We start from the raw sequence: 15,118 nt of genomic DNA on the forward strand, positions 1-15,118 counted from the left end.
CTTTTTTAATCACAGGAATAAATAGCTGAGTGAGTCAGTGCCTGAGAAAAGGCAGCAGCAGCTCCTGGGTAAACAACCTGCTGCTCCCCAGTGCTGGATACAGCCAGGAAAGGGTGGGGGGGACTCAGGAGAGGCAGCACAACTTCAGGGAGACGCCTCAGAGCCTTCCCCTGCAACTGCCAAGGCTGCCTTGTGGAGGCTGACCTACAACAGAGGCTGGACAGAGCTAAAGAGTAAAGGGGGGATTTGTTAAAAGGCCTCCATGGATCCACCTTGGGCAGCACAAGAGCCCAGCCAGGGCTGCACCCAAGAGGAACCAAAATGGTCCCAAAATGGACAACCAGTCACGGGGTCTCTGCCTTGGCTCAGCTCTGCTCCATTTGCACCTTGCAGTTCATTGTCCCGTTCCAGCTTTAGCCCAGGCACTCCCACCCTGCTTGTTTTTCTCTCTCCAGCCCACGCTGTTTGTGCTCCTGGGCTGAGATTTGGATCATTTGTCCTTGGTGCCCAGCTGGAGCAGGAATTGTTTTGTCTCCCTGCTCTGTGCAGAGAGCTCAGCATCCCCTGGTATGAAGCCCAGCCCCACACACTAAAGCAGCACAGAATCTGAAAAACAGAAAAGCTGAAACCTGAGGCCTCACCATTCCCATTTTGAGGGAAGATGCTGAACTGAAAGCTGTAAGAACCAGGTTTGACCAGGAGCCAGGCTCCACAGGCAGCACCTCACAGGCAGCACTCAGCCCCACATCACCCAGTGCAGGCTCTCCCACTGCAAATCACCTCCAAAAAATAAATAAACACCAGGAAAAATCCATTTGCCAGCATCTGAACATCCCAATTTGGGCTTTTTTCCAAGAAAAGCATCCCTGTATCCATTAGCTATTGTCTCCCTCTAGTGCAGGCAGACACCATCCTGCTCCTCTCCTGCCTGGCTGGGCACCAGGGCTGGAGCTCTGCAGAGATCCCAGCCCCAGGAATACACCAGGCACCAGCCCAACCTTTGCACTGATGAATCAGCTTCCCACACTTTTAAATGTTGCTTTTCTCATCCCATTTTCTCCCAGCAGATGCTCAGGGCAGGAGGGATTTCTCGGTGACTAAATTGGAGACGAGCGGTGTTTTATGCAGGGCTGGAGAGGACAGTGAGATGAAACAGCATCCTTGCCTCTTCCCAGTGCTCCTGGGGAACCAGCCTGACCTCTCCTCACCCTTCAGAGAGGGGATCAGGCTTTGCTCAGCTGAGCTTTCCAGGGGATCTTTCCACAGCTGCCTCTAACACCTCTGCACATCCCCTGAAGTGAAATCAAACCTGAGCTTAAATTTCAAAACTAAAAGATCGCCCGTCCTCTCCAGGGAGAATTCCTGCCAAGAGAGAAAGGAAATGATGCTGCAAATCTCTCCCCTTTTCAATTGAGCACTGCAGCAGCACCATCACCCCTGCTCTGCAGCTCAACCCACTGAAAGTCAAGAGCCTGGAGACACAGGAATGATCCAGAGGCTCTCCAGGCACTGCTGTCCCTTCCAAAAGCATTTATTTATTGAGTGAGGCACCTCCAGCATTTGCAAACTCACCTTTTGAAGGAAAAAAGGGCATCACCTTACCTGCAGAGCCCAGTTCCCATGGGGATGATGCTTCAGAGGAGCTTCCCAGCTTGGGTGGCCAAGGGGACTCCCCTGAGGGGCAGGAAAGGATCAGAGCCACAGGGACACCCCAGCCCAAACCATCACCACTGAAACTCTTGGGTGATGTTCTTCAATCATTTTAAACCAGTCAAACCTGCATGGATCCATTAAACTGCCAATTACACCCCAAAGTAGGTGTTTAGACACCTGCTAGAGCCTCTGACGCCAAGCAGGGCAAGTGTGGAGACCCTCCAGGGTTCAGGTTTTCCTTGGATCTGCAGTTGTAGAGGTGTCTCTCTACATCAAACATCTACACAAGTCAGGCTGATGGCATTTGAGTTTTAACTCCATGGAATAACAACTCCATGGAACACAACACTTCAGTGGCCACAGCTGGAGCCCAGGGGTAGCTCCTGCTGTGAGGAAACCACATTTTCCAGGGTTTTTCTCCCTCTTCTGAGCTATTTCACAGCTCTCAGCAGGACTCGGCCTGATCCAGATCACTGGAACCATGTAAGGAAGAGGCTTCTTTACCTCCTGCCTGGTGAAGGCCAAATATTAACTTAGAAACAGCACGGGGGGAGTGTGAACAGCTCGGGGTGAGCAGTTTGATCTGTTTCACCTCTGCAATTAACCCCCAATTAATGACTGACCTGTGTTTTATGGCCTTCCCTCAGATAATCACATCCTCAAGTGTTCTAAAAAACCAAACCACCCTCACCTTGCCCACTGCAGAATCCCACAGGACTGAGAGGCTCCTCTAAGATACACAGGAGGGGCCAGCTGATCTCCCCACACTCCCAGCAGAATCCCCATCCCATCAAAGACCCTCCCCACACTTGTTCCCAACAAAGCACAAGGAACAGAGCATCCAAACCCTCTCCAGAACTCCTTCCACCCCAGACTCCACCCAGGGGCTGGATTTGGGGCAGATGAACACACTGCTCACCACTGGCCTTGCCACATCCAGAGTTTCCAGCTGTTCCTCCCCCTGGCACTCCCTGATCTTTCCCAAAGACAACACAGGCACAGAAGCACAATTTACACGGCACTTTGATGGGGATTTCTTGTATTTTTTAATACCCCAATACCTTTTCTTTAGAACAAAAACTCGCTCTGGAGTTGCCAAATCTCCCTATTTTGCCTCTTCTCAAGCTGGTGCCTCCTCCTCTGCCCAAAAACAAGCACAGTGGGTGCAGCCTGATGCTCCTTTTGGGGAGGGGAGAGGTGGAAACCTCACCTGAGTCATCCAAACTCACTGGGAAAGAAGAGAGCAGGAGCACCTTGAATAATAGCATCCCTTTATTTGCTGACACCATTACAAAAACTGATTACATTAGCAACCAAAAAAAAAAAAGAAAAAAAAAAAAAGGAGTGTTTACTTGAGGTTGAAGTCAGAGGCAGCTAATCCCAAAAATGTAATTAAGTAAAACAGTGTACAACATCAGTATTAAAATGTCATTTCCCATCGGTGACTTTACCACGTTGGAGTTTTCTGAACAAGTTTTATTGAGCAAAATAAGATAAAAGATTATGTGTTTACTGTCTCTCCAGGAATGTAAAGGTCTAATTATCCAAACAGGTTTGTTTTATTATAAAACTAAACTCTGGAGGTGTCTACAGAGTTGGGGTTTTTTCTTTAAATCAGTAGTCTAACAAGGATTAGAAAAGACAAAACTCTGTTCAGTGTTTCTGACGAAGTAGAAAGGGTGAAAACATAAATAAGGCTTTAATTTGGCAAAATATAATACAATGCCTTCTGCTATCCTCAAATGAACGATTCCCCCATGATTTCATTCTGCAAGAGAAACACAAATCACAGGTCAGAGGAGCAGCCTGCCAAGGAGGGATTAACAATTCTATAATTCCAGCACCTTGCCTGCATTTCCTTGGTGCCAGGCACGAGGAAGCCCAGGGGAACGAGCCTGGGTGGTGGAGGCTGAGCAGGAGCAGCCTCCCAGAGCAGAGGCCAAGGGGCAGCAGCACCTCCCTCCCTCCCTCCTGGGCAGCCAGGTACCCTCTGCCAGCTCTGCTGCCCCTGCTTTACAAAGGCAGGAGCAGAAAATCACCTGAATCAGGAATACAACAAACCCCACCCGCAGCGGATGAAAGGCAGCTCTGACACTGCTCGTTCAGCGCAGCCTCCCAAGACAGACAGCTCCCAGTTCAGACCCAAATCTGCATCACTTTCCTTAAACAGTTCAGTGTCTTGAGCTTATCCAACCTTCAGCTGACTCTGGGTTATTTAACTTTATCTACAGCTCCTGAAAGGTGCCTGTGCTCAGGGGGGGTTGGGCTCTCTCCAGGCAGCACTGACAGAAGCAGAGGACACAGTCTCAAGCTGCACCAAGGGAAATACAGGCTGGATATCAGGGAAAAGTGTTTTACACAAAGAGTGATAAAGTTCTGGAATGGCTGCCCAGGGAGGTGGTGCAGTCACCATCCCTGGGTGTGTTTAACAAAGCCTGGATGTGGCACTGGGTGCCAGGGTTGAGTTGAGCTGTTGGGGCTGGGTTGGACTGGATGATCTTGAAGGTCTCTTCCAACCCAGTGATTCTGTGAATCAGCACAAAGGTCCAGGTTTCAGAGCTGGCTGAGTATTAAAATTAAAGCCTTGTCCATGTGTCTGTAACTGGATGAAGAGCTCGTGGCAGGCTGGTGCTTCAGACACTCCCAGCCAGCCACTGCTGGGGGTTATTTCATATCCTTAATCCCAAAGCAATCAGAGCACGGGAGAGCAGACAGCTTGCTGGGGGAGCAAACAAACAGGAAAAAGCTCCTGGAGAACAAAACTTAAGGCAACCTGCTGCAGGAAGTAGCAGGGAGGGGTGGAATTACAGGCCTACATGAGGGACAGATTAGTCTCAGCTAATTGACCTGTGCAGAGAGGAACAAATCCAGTGCCTACCAGGAGCTTTTTATGATTTGCATGTGGAATTTGGATGAGTATTAGGAAAAGATTCTTCACTGAAAGTGTTAGCAGAGTCAGGCATTAGAATGGATGGAATCTCCATCCCTGGATGTGGCACTGGGGGACATGGTGAGTGCTGGCCTTGGCACAGCTGGGGGAAAGGCTGGACTCAGTCTCAGAAGGCTTTTCCAACCTTAATAATTCACTGATTCTGGGATCTGATTGTAAAAAGTGTCATATTCTGACATGAGAGTTGCTAATTGGAACAAAGTCCCACCATAACACACCCGTGGCCACTGAACTGGGGGCCACTGTCCACACCCACCTGGCTGTAGTGTCCTCATCCCTTTGCCAGCATTTGGCTTATTGACATGAGCAGCTTCTTGAGGTGACCCACATCCTGGGTAAGATTCACCACCACATTTCGCCTTTTATCACTCAATTCCTGGAAGAAGGGGGGAAAAAAAGGAAATCATTAAAAACTCATTTACAATCTAATTACCAAGAAAGCCCAGAATTAGATCCTCTGCATAAAATTACACCTCATGGTGCAGAAGGGAACAGTTCTTGTCAGTCAGAGGGTTATGGCCATGTTTAAGGAGAACATGGTTCAAAGTCAAGGAGCCCTTTCCTGTTCCAGGGAATCACCTGCACATCCAGCTCCTACCCTCCCTGGTCCAGGAATTGTGCTGGTCTCCACAGCTGATCCAGCCTCAAAGGTTATTTCCCCACCAGCCTGGCTGAACCCCCACAGATGTGGTTTATAACACAGGCCAGGGTGCTCAGTGATGCCTCAGCTTTTATCTTTTGTATTTTGCACATTCTGTGCTGCTTTAGTGTGTGGGTCTGGGCTTCCTATGAGGGGATGGTGAGCTCTCTGCACAGAGCAGGGAGACAAAACAATTCCTGCTCCAGCTGGGCACCAAGGACAAATGATCCAAAGCTCAGCCCAGGAGCACAAACAGCGTGGGCTGGAGAGAGAAAAACAAGCAGGGTGGGAGTGCCTGGGCTAAAGCTGGAACGGGACAATGAACTGCAAGGTGCAAATGGAGCAGAGCTGAGCCAAGGGAGAGACCCCGTGACTGGTTGTCCATTTTGGGACCATTTTGGTTCCTCTTGGGTGCAGCCCTGGCTGGGCTCTTGTGCTGCCCAAGGTGGATCCATGGAGGCCTTTTAACAAATCCCTTCTTTATTCCTCAGCTCTGTCCAGCCTCTGTTGTAGGTCAGCCTCCACAAGACATCACAGGCACAACTCCTGACCCCAGAGCTGAACAGCAGAACTCCTGCACTACCAAGGAGCTGAGGGATGGTGTCCTCAGCAGCACCCACCACCCCAGCCCAAGGCAGCTCCAGCTGTGGAACAGCTGCCTGGAGATCCACACCCTTCCCCACCCACAGCCCTGCCATGGATTCACCCTCTGCTCCAAACCCCTGGGAAATCCCCACTTGCCAGCAAAACCTGGACTTAAATGGAGGCTTCAAACAATCCAAGCACCAGAAAACACAGAGAAAAGGAAAAAGGAAAGCTACCACGAGCTAGAAAGTTTCCTGTGCTGAAATGAAAATGCTGAGCTTGTGTTTTGGAACAAAAATAAAAACCTTTTTTTTTTTTTTTCTAAAAATTCGACAGTTTCTTAATCAGGAAGTGTCACAGCTGAAGATGGACTCTCCCCCCCCACCTCCCTGCCTGTCAGCCTGGGCTAACAGTGCTGTGTAATCCCTGTTTTATGATATATTTATTGATTAATTAACCCCTGTTTTATTACATTTATTGATTAACTCCTCCAGAGATGCACAGAACACTCCACACCCAACACACCCACCGTACTGCTCCTTATTCAGCTCAGGACAGACATGCAGATCACCTGCAGGAGAGCTTTTCCTTGAAATTTAACAGCTAAAAATGAGCAACTGTGCCATGGTGTCAGCAGTGCAGAAGTACCCAGTTCTCCACAGGGGCACAAAGGGGTTTGCAGGCTCTCAGCATCCCTCAGCCCCGCTCTGGTGTTAGCCACAGAATGAGACTGATGCATAATGCGGGTGCAAATCTCTCCCCAGAGCTCCAGGGAAATTAGAGGGAGTTCAGAGAGGGCCATTTTCCCTGCTCCCATTTGGTTGGAAATGCAAAATGAGCAGTAAATCAAACTCAAGCACCTGCACCATTACAGGAACGACTCCAGGCTCAGACAAAACAATCTACAGCAAAGCTCCTGCTCCTGTGCAACTGGTAAACATTTTTCTACTGTAAGAAAATCACTGGGCTCTGTATTAGGGTAGCCTTAACCTGTTTTACCCTTATTAAAGTAGAAAATCAGGTCTGTCAAGGCTGAGACTTGGCTTAGCAGTCTCACACAGACTGATGGAAGTGGAAAGGTAAAGGCAATTAGCAGCCAGCAGATGAATTCATCCAGCTCTGAGCAGCAGTGGGGCTGCTGCACAGAAGCAGCAGGAGCAAGGAAGGAGCCCCCAGTGCACTCCCAGCCCCTCTCTGGGAACAGCTCCTCCCTCCCTCCCTCATTTACTGCATCTCCCTTCTGTTCTGTGACCTCACTGATGTCAGGCAGTGTTCACTCATGAATTACAGTCACAGCCCCAATCCTCCTGGGGCCAATCCTGACTAGATCCCAACGGATTTGGGCTCAGCACAGTCCTCCTGCAGCTCCTGCCAACCCAGGAGTGAACAGCTGCCTCACACTGCTGAGCCCCAGCTCTGTGCTCTCCATGACTTGGGGAAAAGGGGAAATTTAGGTCAGATAAAGAGAGTAAATCCTTCCCTGCGAGGGTGGGCAGGCCCTGGCACAGGGTGCCCAGAGAAGCTGTGGCTGCCCCATCCCTGGAAATGTTCCAGGCCAGGCTGGACAGGGCTTGGAGCAACCTGGGACAGTGGCAGGTGTCCCCACCCTCAGCAGGGAGTGGAACTGGATGGTCCTTAAGGTCCCTTCCAACACAAACCAGTCTGGGATTCTGTGATCCACTTCTTTGGGAGATGAGGATGAAGAGAGGAAGAGGATGGTAGCGGGGAAGCCCCTGTGATTTCAGACCCAGCAGCTAAAAGAGGAGCTGAACAGTCTGGGCAGATTCCCCTTGGCTGTTTCACACGTTTGGCATTCCCAGTTTCCAGTGATGGACTGCTCTGCACTGAGATTTGGGGGGAAAAGCACATCAGATTGCACATAAGCCTCAAAATAAGCTCAGTGCCTGAGCAAGCTGCTGAATATAAATGACTTCCTTAAAGCACACTAAAAGCCCCCTTTTAGTCATCAGCTGGTCCCATAAGTGACAAAGCAGCTGATTAGAAACCCCAAATGGTCTATTTTTAAATAGAAAGCAAAGGAGCCTAAAGAAAACACTCCAAGTGTGTTTGAGGGTTTATGCAAGTATCATTTCTCAATTTTGTGGGTTGGTTCCAGCACCCAGAAGGAACAAATATGTTCATTTTTGAGCATGTGTTTTCAGGTCCTTAGTAAAAAAAAAAAAAAAAAAAAAAAGAGGCACTGTTGCTAGGTGGAAGTGGCTGGAAGACTTTCTTTTTTGATCTCAGAGCTATTTTCAGCTGGGTTTTTAGGCTTCTGGGGAGACAGTTTCCTTTTCTCCCCTCAAAAAGAGGAAAAAAAAAGGCAGAAGAAAAGGCTTGGAGAAAAGATAATGTTCTAATTCCAGCCTCTGCCAATGGCTACCTGTCAAGAGTGCTGCTTAGACAATTAATGTATTTTTACTAATGAAGGCTTAATTGCAGGTTTATTAGAACTGTTTTTCCACACTTCTCTTTAGAATAAAGCCATGGATATTCTGGCAGAAACCTGGGCTCCACCATGTGCAGCAAGAGCAGAGCAAGGGGAGAGCCACAGGGGTTTGGTGAGGTAAGGCAATTAAATGAAACCAAACAAGCACATCTGGGCCACCACAAGGCACATCTAGTGACAGCCCAGCTCAGGAGGGCTGCCCAGAGCCACCAGCCACGGATGCCATGGCTGATGGCACTGCTGTCCCCTGCACCACAGGGATAAGCCATGAAGGCACAGCACAGGGAGCTGGCATTGTCCTGAGGAGGGCTTTTCTCCAGCCTGCTGCAGACAGGGACACAGCACCTGACTGGCTGTGATACCTCAGGTTTCAGCTTTTGTATTTTTCAGATTCTGTGCTGCTTTAGTGTGTGGGGCTGGGTTCACATCAGGGGATGGTGAGCTCTCTGCACAGAGCAGGGAGACAAAACAATTCCTGCTCCAGCTGGGCACCAAGGACAAATGATCCAAATCTCATCCCAGGAGCACAAACAGCGTGGGCTGGAGAGAGAAAAACAAGCAGGGTGGGAGTGCCTGGGCTAAAGCTGGAACGGGACAATGAACTGCAAGGTGCAAATGGAGCAGAGCTGAGCCAAGGGAGAGACCCCGTGACTGGTTGTCCATTTTGGGACCATTTTGGTTCATCTTGGCTGCAGCCCTGGCTGGGCTCTTGTGCTGCCCAAGGTGGCTCCATGGAGGCCTTTAATAAATGCCTCCTTTATTCTTTAGCTCCTTCCAGTCTCTGTTCTAGGTCAGCCTCCACAAGGCTTCAGCACCAAAACCCTTGGCCTCCCCTGGGAACACAGGGAGGGCTCAGCAGCCTCTCATCCCCCAGGAATCAGCTCCCAGGGTTGGCACATCTGAAATCTCACAGGCCCAGCTGCATTTCTGGCTCAGCCACAGTGAGCCCAGCACAGGGGTCCATCAGCATCCGTGAGTGATGAGCCTGGAAAAGCCATTTCATTCCTGCTAATGACTACAAAGGCTTTCCTGCAGCTCTCCTCAGAGGACCCCGAGCTTCCTCTAACAGCTGATGAAGCCACTTAGGTTCAGCAGCTAAAATGAGTTGATATAAATTATTTGTGCTATCAGCAACGCTCCTCTCCCCCTCAAGGGACAGCAGGTCCCTTCCACTTTGTCCCTCAGAAGAAAATCAGGAATGAGTTCCACTGAGCTGGGAGAGAATCTCCTTCAGCTTTCCCAAATGCCCTCTGGAAAGCTGTTCCAGGGCTGGTGTGAAAGCTCTTTTTTCCAGAGATGGAAAATCCAGTGACAAAGCCCCAGCCCAGCCCCTTGTGAAGGTGGTGTCTCTAGGGCAATGCTCTGAGGACCAGCTCCACACCCAGCCATGCTCACAGCAACCCACAGGCTCAGGGGAGCCACCTGCCACCCAATTCCAGACCCTAAAGCTGGAATGCCACTGCTGGAGGACACAGGAACAGCAGCAGCCTGCAGAGTCACCCACCCACAGCACTCAGGGCTGAAGCTCATCTAAGCAACATTTTGCTGCTGGGCCACATCAAGGTTCACACCAATTCCCAGGAGCCAGGACCAGCTGAAATCAAGTTCTGGCTCTTGGCCACAGCTGCAGAGGAGCAGAAGGAACCATGTTCTGGCAAGAGAATCTCTGCCTGAGTGTTACAGGTTGTGCAAGACTGCCTTTTTTTGGCATTACTGATGTCAGAAGGGCCAACCCAACAGTGTTTTCAGCCCACTTAGTCATCAGCAGAGTTATTTTTGGCTTCCCTTTTCCCTTCTTGAAGGTAAAAGTCTGGGGATCTCCCCACTTTTCAGAAACCAAACCAAAAATCCACCAAAAGCCCAGAATCTCTCCCCTGCCTCCTTGCAAATCTGAGCCACAGGAAGGAGGTCACGACCCAGACAGCAGCAAAATTCCCAGTGAATCCTTGACACCCTGGCAAGCTGTAGCACTGGATAAAGCCCCAATCACCCAAACATCCTGTTCCTCTGCTGGGCCTCACTTCCCAAAGTTGTCACTTTGAGATTTGAGTGGCCCCTGAGCAGGAGCTCCAGGAGTCACTCACCGAGTCTGTGCAAACGTCGCTGTTTTCAATTACATTGGCATCCCCAAAAACCTTCCCAATTTCTCTCTCCAGAGCTGCCAAAGACTCCTGGGCCTGTAAGGGAAAGACAGGATAAAAAAAAAAAAAAAAAGACATATTTAAAAATAAAAGAAAGAAAAAACAGGGAAGGCACAACAATTAGCAAAGCCCCATCTCCCTGAGAGCACCAGAGACACAGGAAATCACTGCTCAGGAGGAAATCTGTTTTATGCCACATTTGCTCCAGGGACCAACCCATTTGCCAAGACTGACATGTCTCCTCACAATCAGCATGTTGCATGTCAGCCTGTCTGCAGCTGAGAGCAATCCTACAGGGAAGCTTTAATAGTCTCACATCAGGTTATCAGGTAAAAATCATGCAGTAAATTTCACAAGAGCAGGAGTGCAGGTCTCCAAAATCCTAACCCCAGCTCTGTATTTATGCAGGATATGCCATGAACCATGGACATCAGCACAGCTGGCTTTGTATGTCAACACCCAGCATAACTATCCAGAGCAAAATGTTTTAAATTCTTTATTACAGCAGGTTTCCTTTAGCTTCTCACCTCCTCCAGTGCTTTTGTGATCATCTATCCCTGCCCAGGACAAGATATGCTCCCCCAACAGCATCTCCCACTCCAACCCTGGAAGAACTCAGCCCAGTTTGATACTGGAGGAGCAAGGTGCTGCAGAGTCTGGAGCCAGAGCCCAGCCACTCCACAGGCTATTCCTGTCTCCATTTACCAGTTCTCCCATGACACCTTTGTTTCTGGAGTGACAGCACTGAGACCTCTCATGCTTCAAGATTTTCCACTCCAACCCATCTTGTCATCAAGGAAAAGCACAGGAAACCCACCTGTTTGTCCCATCACACTTGCACAGATCTAACTTTTAGGATTTGCAGCCCCCTGGGTTACAGTGGATATGTCACCACATGCAAAAGGGCAGGTGCTTTGAAAAGCAGCTTGCAACCCTCTGCCATTTGAGACTGGATTTAAAAACCTGTAGTGGGAGGGTGTGGGGTTTCACCCCCGGATTGGGGTGACCCCAAAAGATGGAAAAGTCCCTCCTCCAACCCGTGCCTTTGAAGAAAGACTCAGCAGTCTTCTGTTGTCTGTTCTCAAGGTAGTTTATTGTTGGTTATCTAAAAGATTCTTCTCCTGAGCTGCTGTGGCCCGTTCAGCAGCTCAGACAAAGGCACACTGCCCTCCCAGGGGCTGCTGCCATCTTTTATTTCATATATTACATACTACATGTTTATACTTTTCCCAAATGCCTACTGTCTATATTGAATGGTGACTTTCTACTCTAAACCAATCTGTGAGTGCTAACATCACCAAAGACATGGAGGCTAGGAAGGAGAAAGGAGGAGGACAGGGCACACCCAAATCCCTCCATCTTAGAACCCCTGACCCCCATGTACAAAACTTGGACTCCTGTGTTCAATATCTAACTTGTGTGTGTGGCTTGTAATTCTTCATACAGAGTTGGTGATTTGCTCCACGGGCTAAGATCCAAACCCCACGTGTGTCTTTGGCTGCTGCCAGGGTCTCAGAGCCCCCCTGCCAGCAGCTCTGGCCATCCAGGGCACCCAGAGGGATGTCCTGGGCTCCGACAGGCGGGGCTTTTTGTTAGGCTGGGGTTTCTTTTAAATAAAGAATTATTTGTCAGCCCCAATTCACCATTTGTGTCTCTTGGCATCCAATGATCATGAACAGGGGAGTTTTCAAGAAGGATGATTAAACAGCTTTTAGCTGCAGTTTTATCCTTTCATTTGATCATTAGCATTTTAGCTGCAGTTTCATGCATTTCTGACATGCAGGTAGAGCTCTTACAGTCCCAGCCAGTGGAGCAAGACCCCATCAGGCAGGCAGCTCCAATCAAGTTCCTTCAAATCATCATTTCCAGCACTGCAAAACTACAGACATTGAGGGGTTTTGCTAACATTTATATGTGCAACTGCTAAGGGTCTCTGCTTACCTTGGGCAAGTCACCAGCTACTTTTTCTCTCTCGTTTTGATCAACTTTGAGTTTTGATAGTGTTTCATTTAGCTGTGTTTTCAGCTGCAAAAGAGTAACCAAGCAAATCAGTTCCACTCACACACATAGCTCTCCTCTGTCTGTCCCAGGGATTAACCCAGTGCACATGGACTGCAAAGGGAGTAAGATTTACTAACAATTACTGCACACAGTGGATTAGTGGACATGTATGATGAGGTTTACCAGGACAGTCAAGGAAGAGAGACTCCATCTGTAAAGATAAAGGTAAAGAAGGGAAACTACAGAAGACAACGATGTGGTTGGCATTGGCTTCCTTATGAGTGGTTTCAACTTTGCACCTCCATTCCAGGAGGAGCATCAGCCTCTCCAGCATCCTTATCAAGGGAGTCAGCCCAGACTCCAACTTAATCCACAGCAAATATGCAAAAATGAAGATTGTCATCTTGCTAGAGCAGGCTAAACAGTCTTTCTACTGCTGAATAAACTAAAAAGCTCTACTTATCATCTTAATAAAGCACCACTTACTACAACTATGTTGACTTAACCAGTCTGTTAATGGCACATCAAGGCATGAATCACTGACAGGGGGACATTAACTTGTCGATTGTGTTTAGATTCAATCCAAAATAGTGGAACTATTTCAGTCAAGAGGGATGAATACTTTGTACTGGCTGCAGTCAGTACTTCAACTGCAGCCTTTCCAAAGGATACACAGTTTTTTAAAGGATATTTTGATTGCTCTTCAATACAGCACACACAACCAGCCAGAGCACTTGAGGCGTGAGCCTCAAACAGAAGTGCTAACAAGGAGCTCGAGTGCCAATTTTGTTGGATTTGTGCCTCTGAAGTGTGCTGTGCTAATGTTCACTATTCCTGCTGTCAATCTTCCTGGAAGCCAGCAGGAGATTAAAGGAGGGAACAATGGGCTACTCAGAGCCCTGAATTTTTACTGACTCCAAACCTACACGTTGTGTTTGTCTCACCCTTGGAAGGCTTCCCCCTTTGGAGCACCTGGGCTGGTGAAAGCTGGGTTTATACTTCTTGAGGAAGCTCCTCTGCAGTTTCACTTCTTCCTTGCTTACCTTTTAAACAGGGGGGAACCCATTCTGAAATCCCACAATTTCTACTCCTCAGCCTCCTGCAGCAGCCACTCACACACACTCAGGACAGCATTCCTGAGCCAGCTGCCTGGAGGTGGATGTTTAACACATCCTCACACTCCCACCAGCACAGCACCAGCACATGGCACTCAAGCTGCCCTAGCAGGGAGCTCAGCTTTTTAAGCTTTTGTTGGGCAAAGACATAATAAATTGTTGCCTCAAAGAGGTTGGTGTTTACTGATTAACTCCCAGATATGCATTCAATTCCCATTTTCCTTGCTTTCAGAATGAGAGGCTTGGCTTGCTGAGGCTAGTGTACCATTAACTTAAGCACATTGTTACTGTGGTGGTGGTGATTTTTCTAAATCAACTATTTCAGCCCAGTTAAATCACTGGCAGGAGCCTGGTTGTCCCATCATCCCACAGACACGGTGACAGGGACAACCTTCCCTAATTCTGGCTCAAAAGCAGGAAAGCACTGGCCAAACACAAGCAGAGGAAGGCTCTGACTGCTCCTGCAGCCTTAAAAAGCAGGTCACTGAAACAAGTGAGAAGGGAAAGGGCTCAAAGTGGAAAACCATGCATCCTTAGGTCCATCCTGTTAATCCAAGTCCTTCTTGAGAAAGCTGCTACAGGAGCATTATTGGCTGGAAGCATTTGTAGCCAAACAGGCTGGAACACATGCAAGCACCAAGCCAGCACAGCCATTCAGCCACAGCAGGGTGTCAGCAGCTGAATGGCTGAATACTCTGAATTCATCCAACTTTGGGTCTGGCCAAATGAATTTCTGTTCATACAGAGCAGGATGGAAAAGGCTCTGCACAGTCAGAGCATGGATACCACTGCTGCATCCTCAAAAGCTTTGGAGGAAAAAACTCACCAGAGGAGAATAATCCTCCAGTTAAACTGATGAGAGCACCACTTTTGTTGCTCCAAGGACATTACATTTGCTTGTGCCTACACTGCAAATCTTCTCAAGAAGTTTCAGGAATGAAAGTCTTACAGACTTTGGGAAAAAGTCTTAAGAACCAGACATGCTATTGTTAGGAGCAGAGAAAAGAGACAAATTGTAAAAGTCAGACTACATAAATGATTTCAATGGACAAAAATATCAGGCTGAAGAGGTTAGCAGAACAGACAGGATTTGAAATAAGTCTCCGCTTCAGACGTATGCTGGGAGCCTCGTTTGTGCCCAACAAGCTTCTTACCAAATTTAACTCTTCATTCTGTCTTACTGCTTCAGAATATGAATCATCAAGTTTTTTCTGCAATTCAGTCAAGAGATCTTTGAGCTGAAATGAAGTTTAGAGTTTTAGGATTTGTCTCCTTAGTATGCCCGTTCTCTTCTGCTCAGTTTATTAGTGTGCTGCTCTACCCTAAGGTCACAAGCACACAAACTCCTCAGCCACAGGGGCTAAGCACTAGGTTAGTTTGCCAGCCAACTGGTAACCAAAAGAAAAAAAAAAAAAAAAAAGTACAGCTTGGACAAAAAAAAGTACAGCTTGGACAATTATGTTTACCTCTCTGACTTCTGAAACATAAGTAGATCGTTCTATTTCTGCCTTTTCTAGTTCACTTTCCAAATGTTCTCTCTCTTTTTTAAGCTAGAAACAGAAAAACAGAGTTAAAACAGATGTT

The 15,118-nt window shown here is 48.2% G+C and overlaps 1 protein-coding gene across 12 annotated transcripts in view; it reads right to left on the bottom strand.

The window, feature by feature from the left end:
* Positions 1 to 2,903: 2,903 nt before the first annotated feature.
* Positions 2,904 to 15,118, bottom strand: part of KTN1 (kinectin 1) — a 78,423-nt gene continuing 66,208 nt past the window's right edge. For 8 of the 12 annotated variants that reach the window (XM_038137815.1, XM_038137816.1, XM_038137823.1 and 5 more), the window contains 6 exons: positions 15,001 to 15,084; positions 14,689 to 14,772; positions 12,360 to 12,443; positions 10,362 to 10,454; positions 4,860 to 4,979; positions 2,904 to 3,421 (listed from right to left, as the gene is read on the bottom strand). In XM_038137815.1, coding sequence (XP_037993743.1) covers positions 4,875 to 4,979; positions 10,362 to 10,454; positions 12,360 to 12,443; positions 14,689 to 14,772; positions 15,001 to 15,084 — 450 coding nt within the window. In that variant the 3' untranslated portion in view covers positions 2,904 to 3,421; positions 4,860 to 4,874. The remainder of the gene's footprint in view (positions 3,422 to 4,859; positions 4,980 to 10,361; positions 10,455 to 12,359; positions 12,444 to 14,688; positions 14,773 to 15,000; positions 15,085 to 15,118) is intronic. The other 4 variants (XM_038137826.1, XM_038137825.1, XM_038137821.1 and 1 more) reach the window with 2 other exon arrangements.

This window comes from Motacilla alba, chromosome 5 (genome assembly GCF_015832195.1).
Source record: "Motacilla alba alba isolate MOTALB_02 chromosome 5, Motacilla_alba_V1.0_pri, whole genome shotgun sequence".
NCBI classification, from domain to species: domain Eukaryota; kingdom Metazoa; phylum Chordata; class Aves; order Passeriformes; family Motacillidae; genus Motacilla; species Motacilla alba.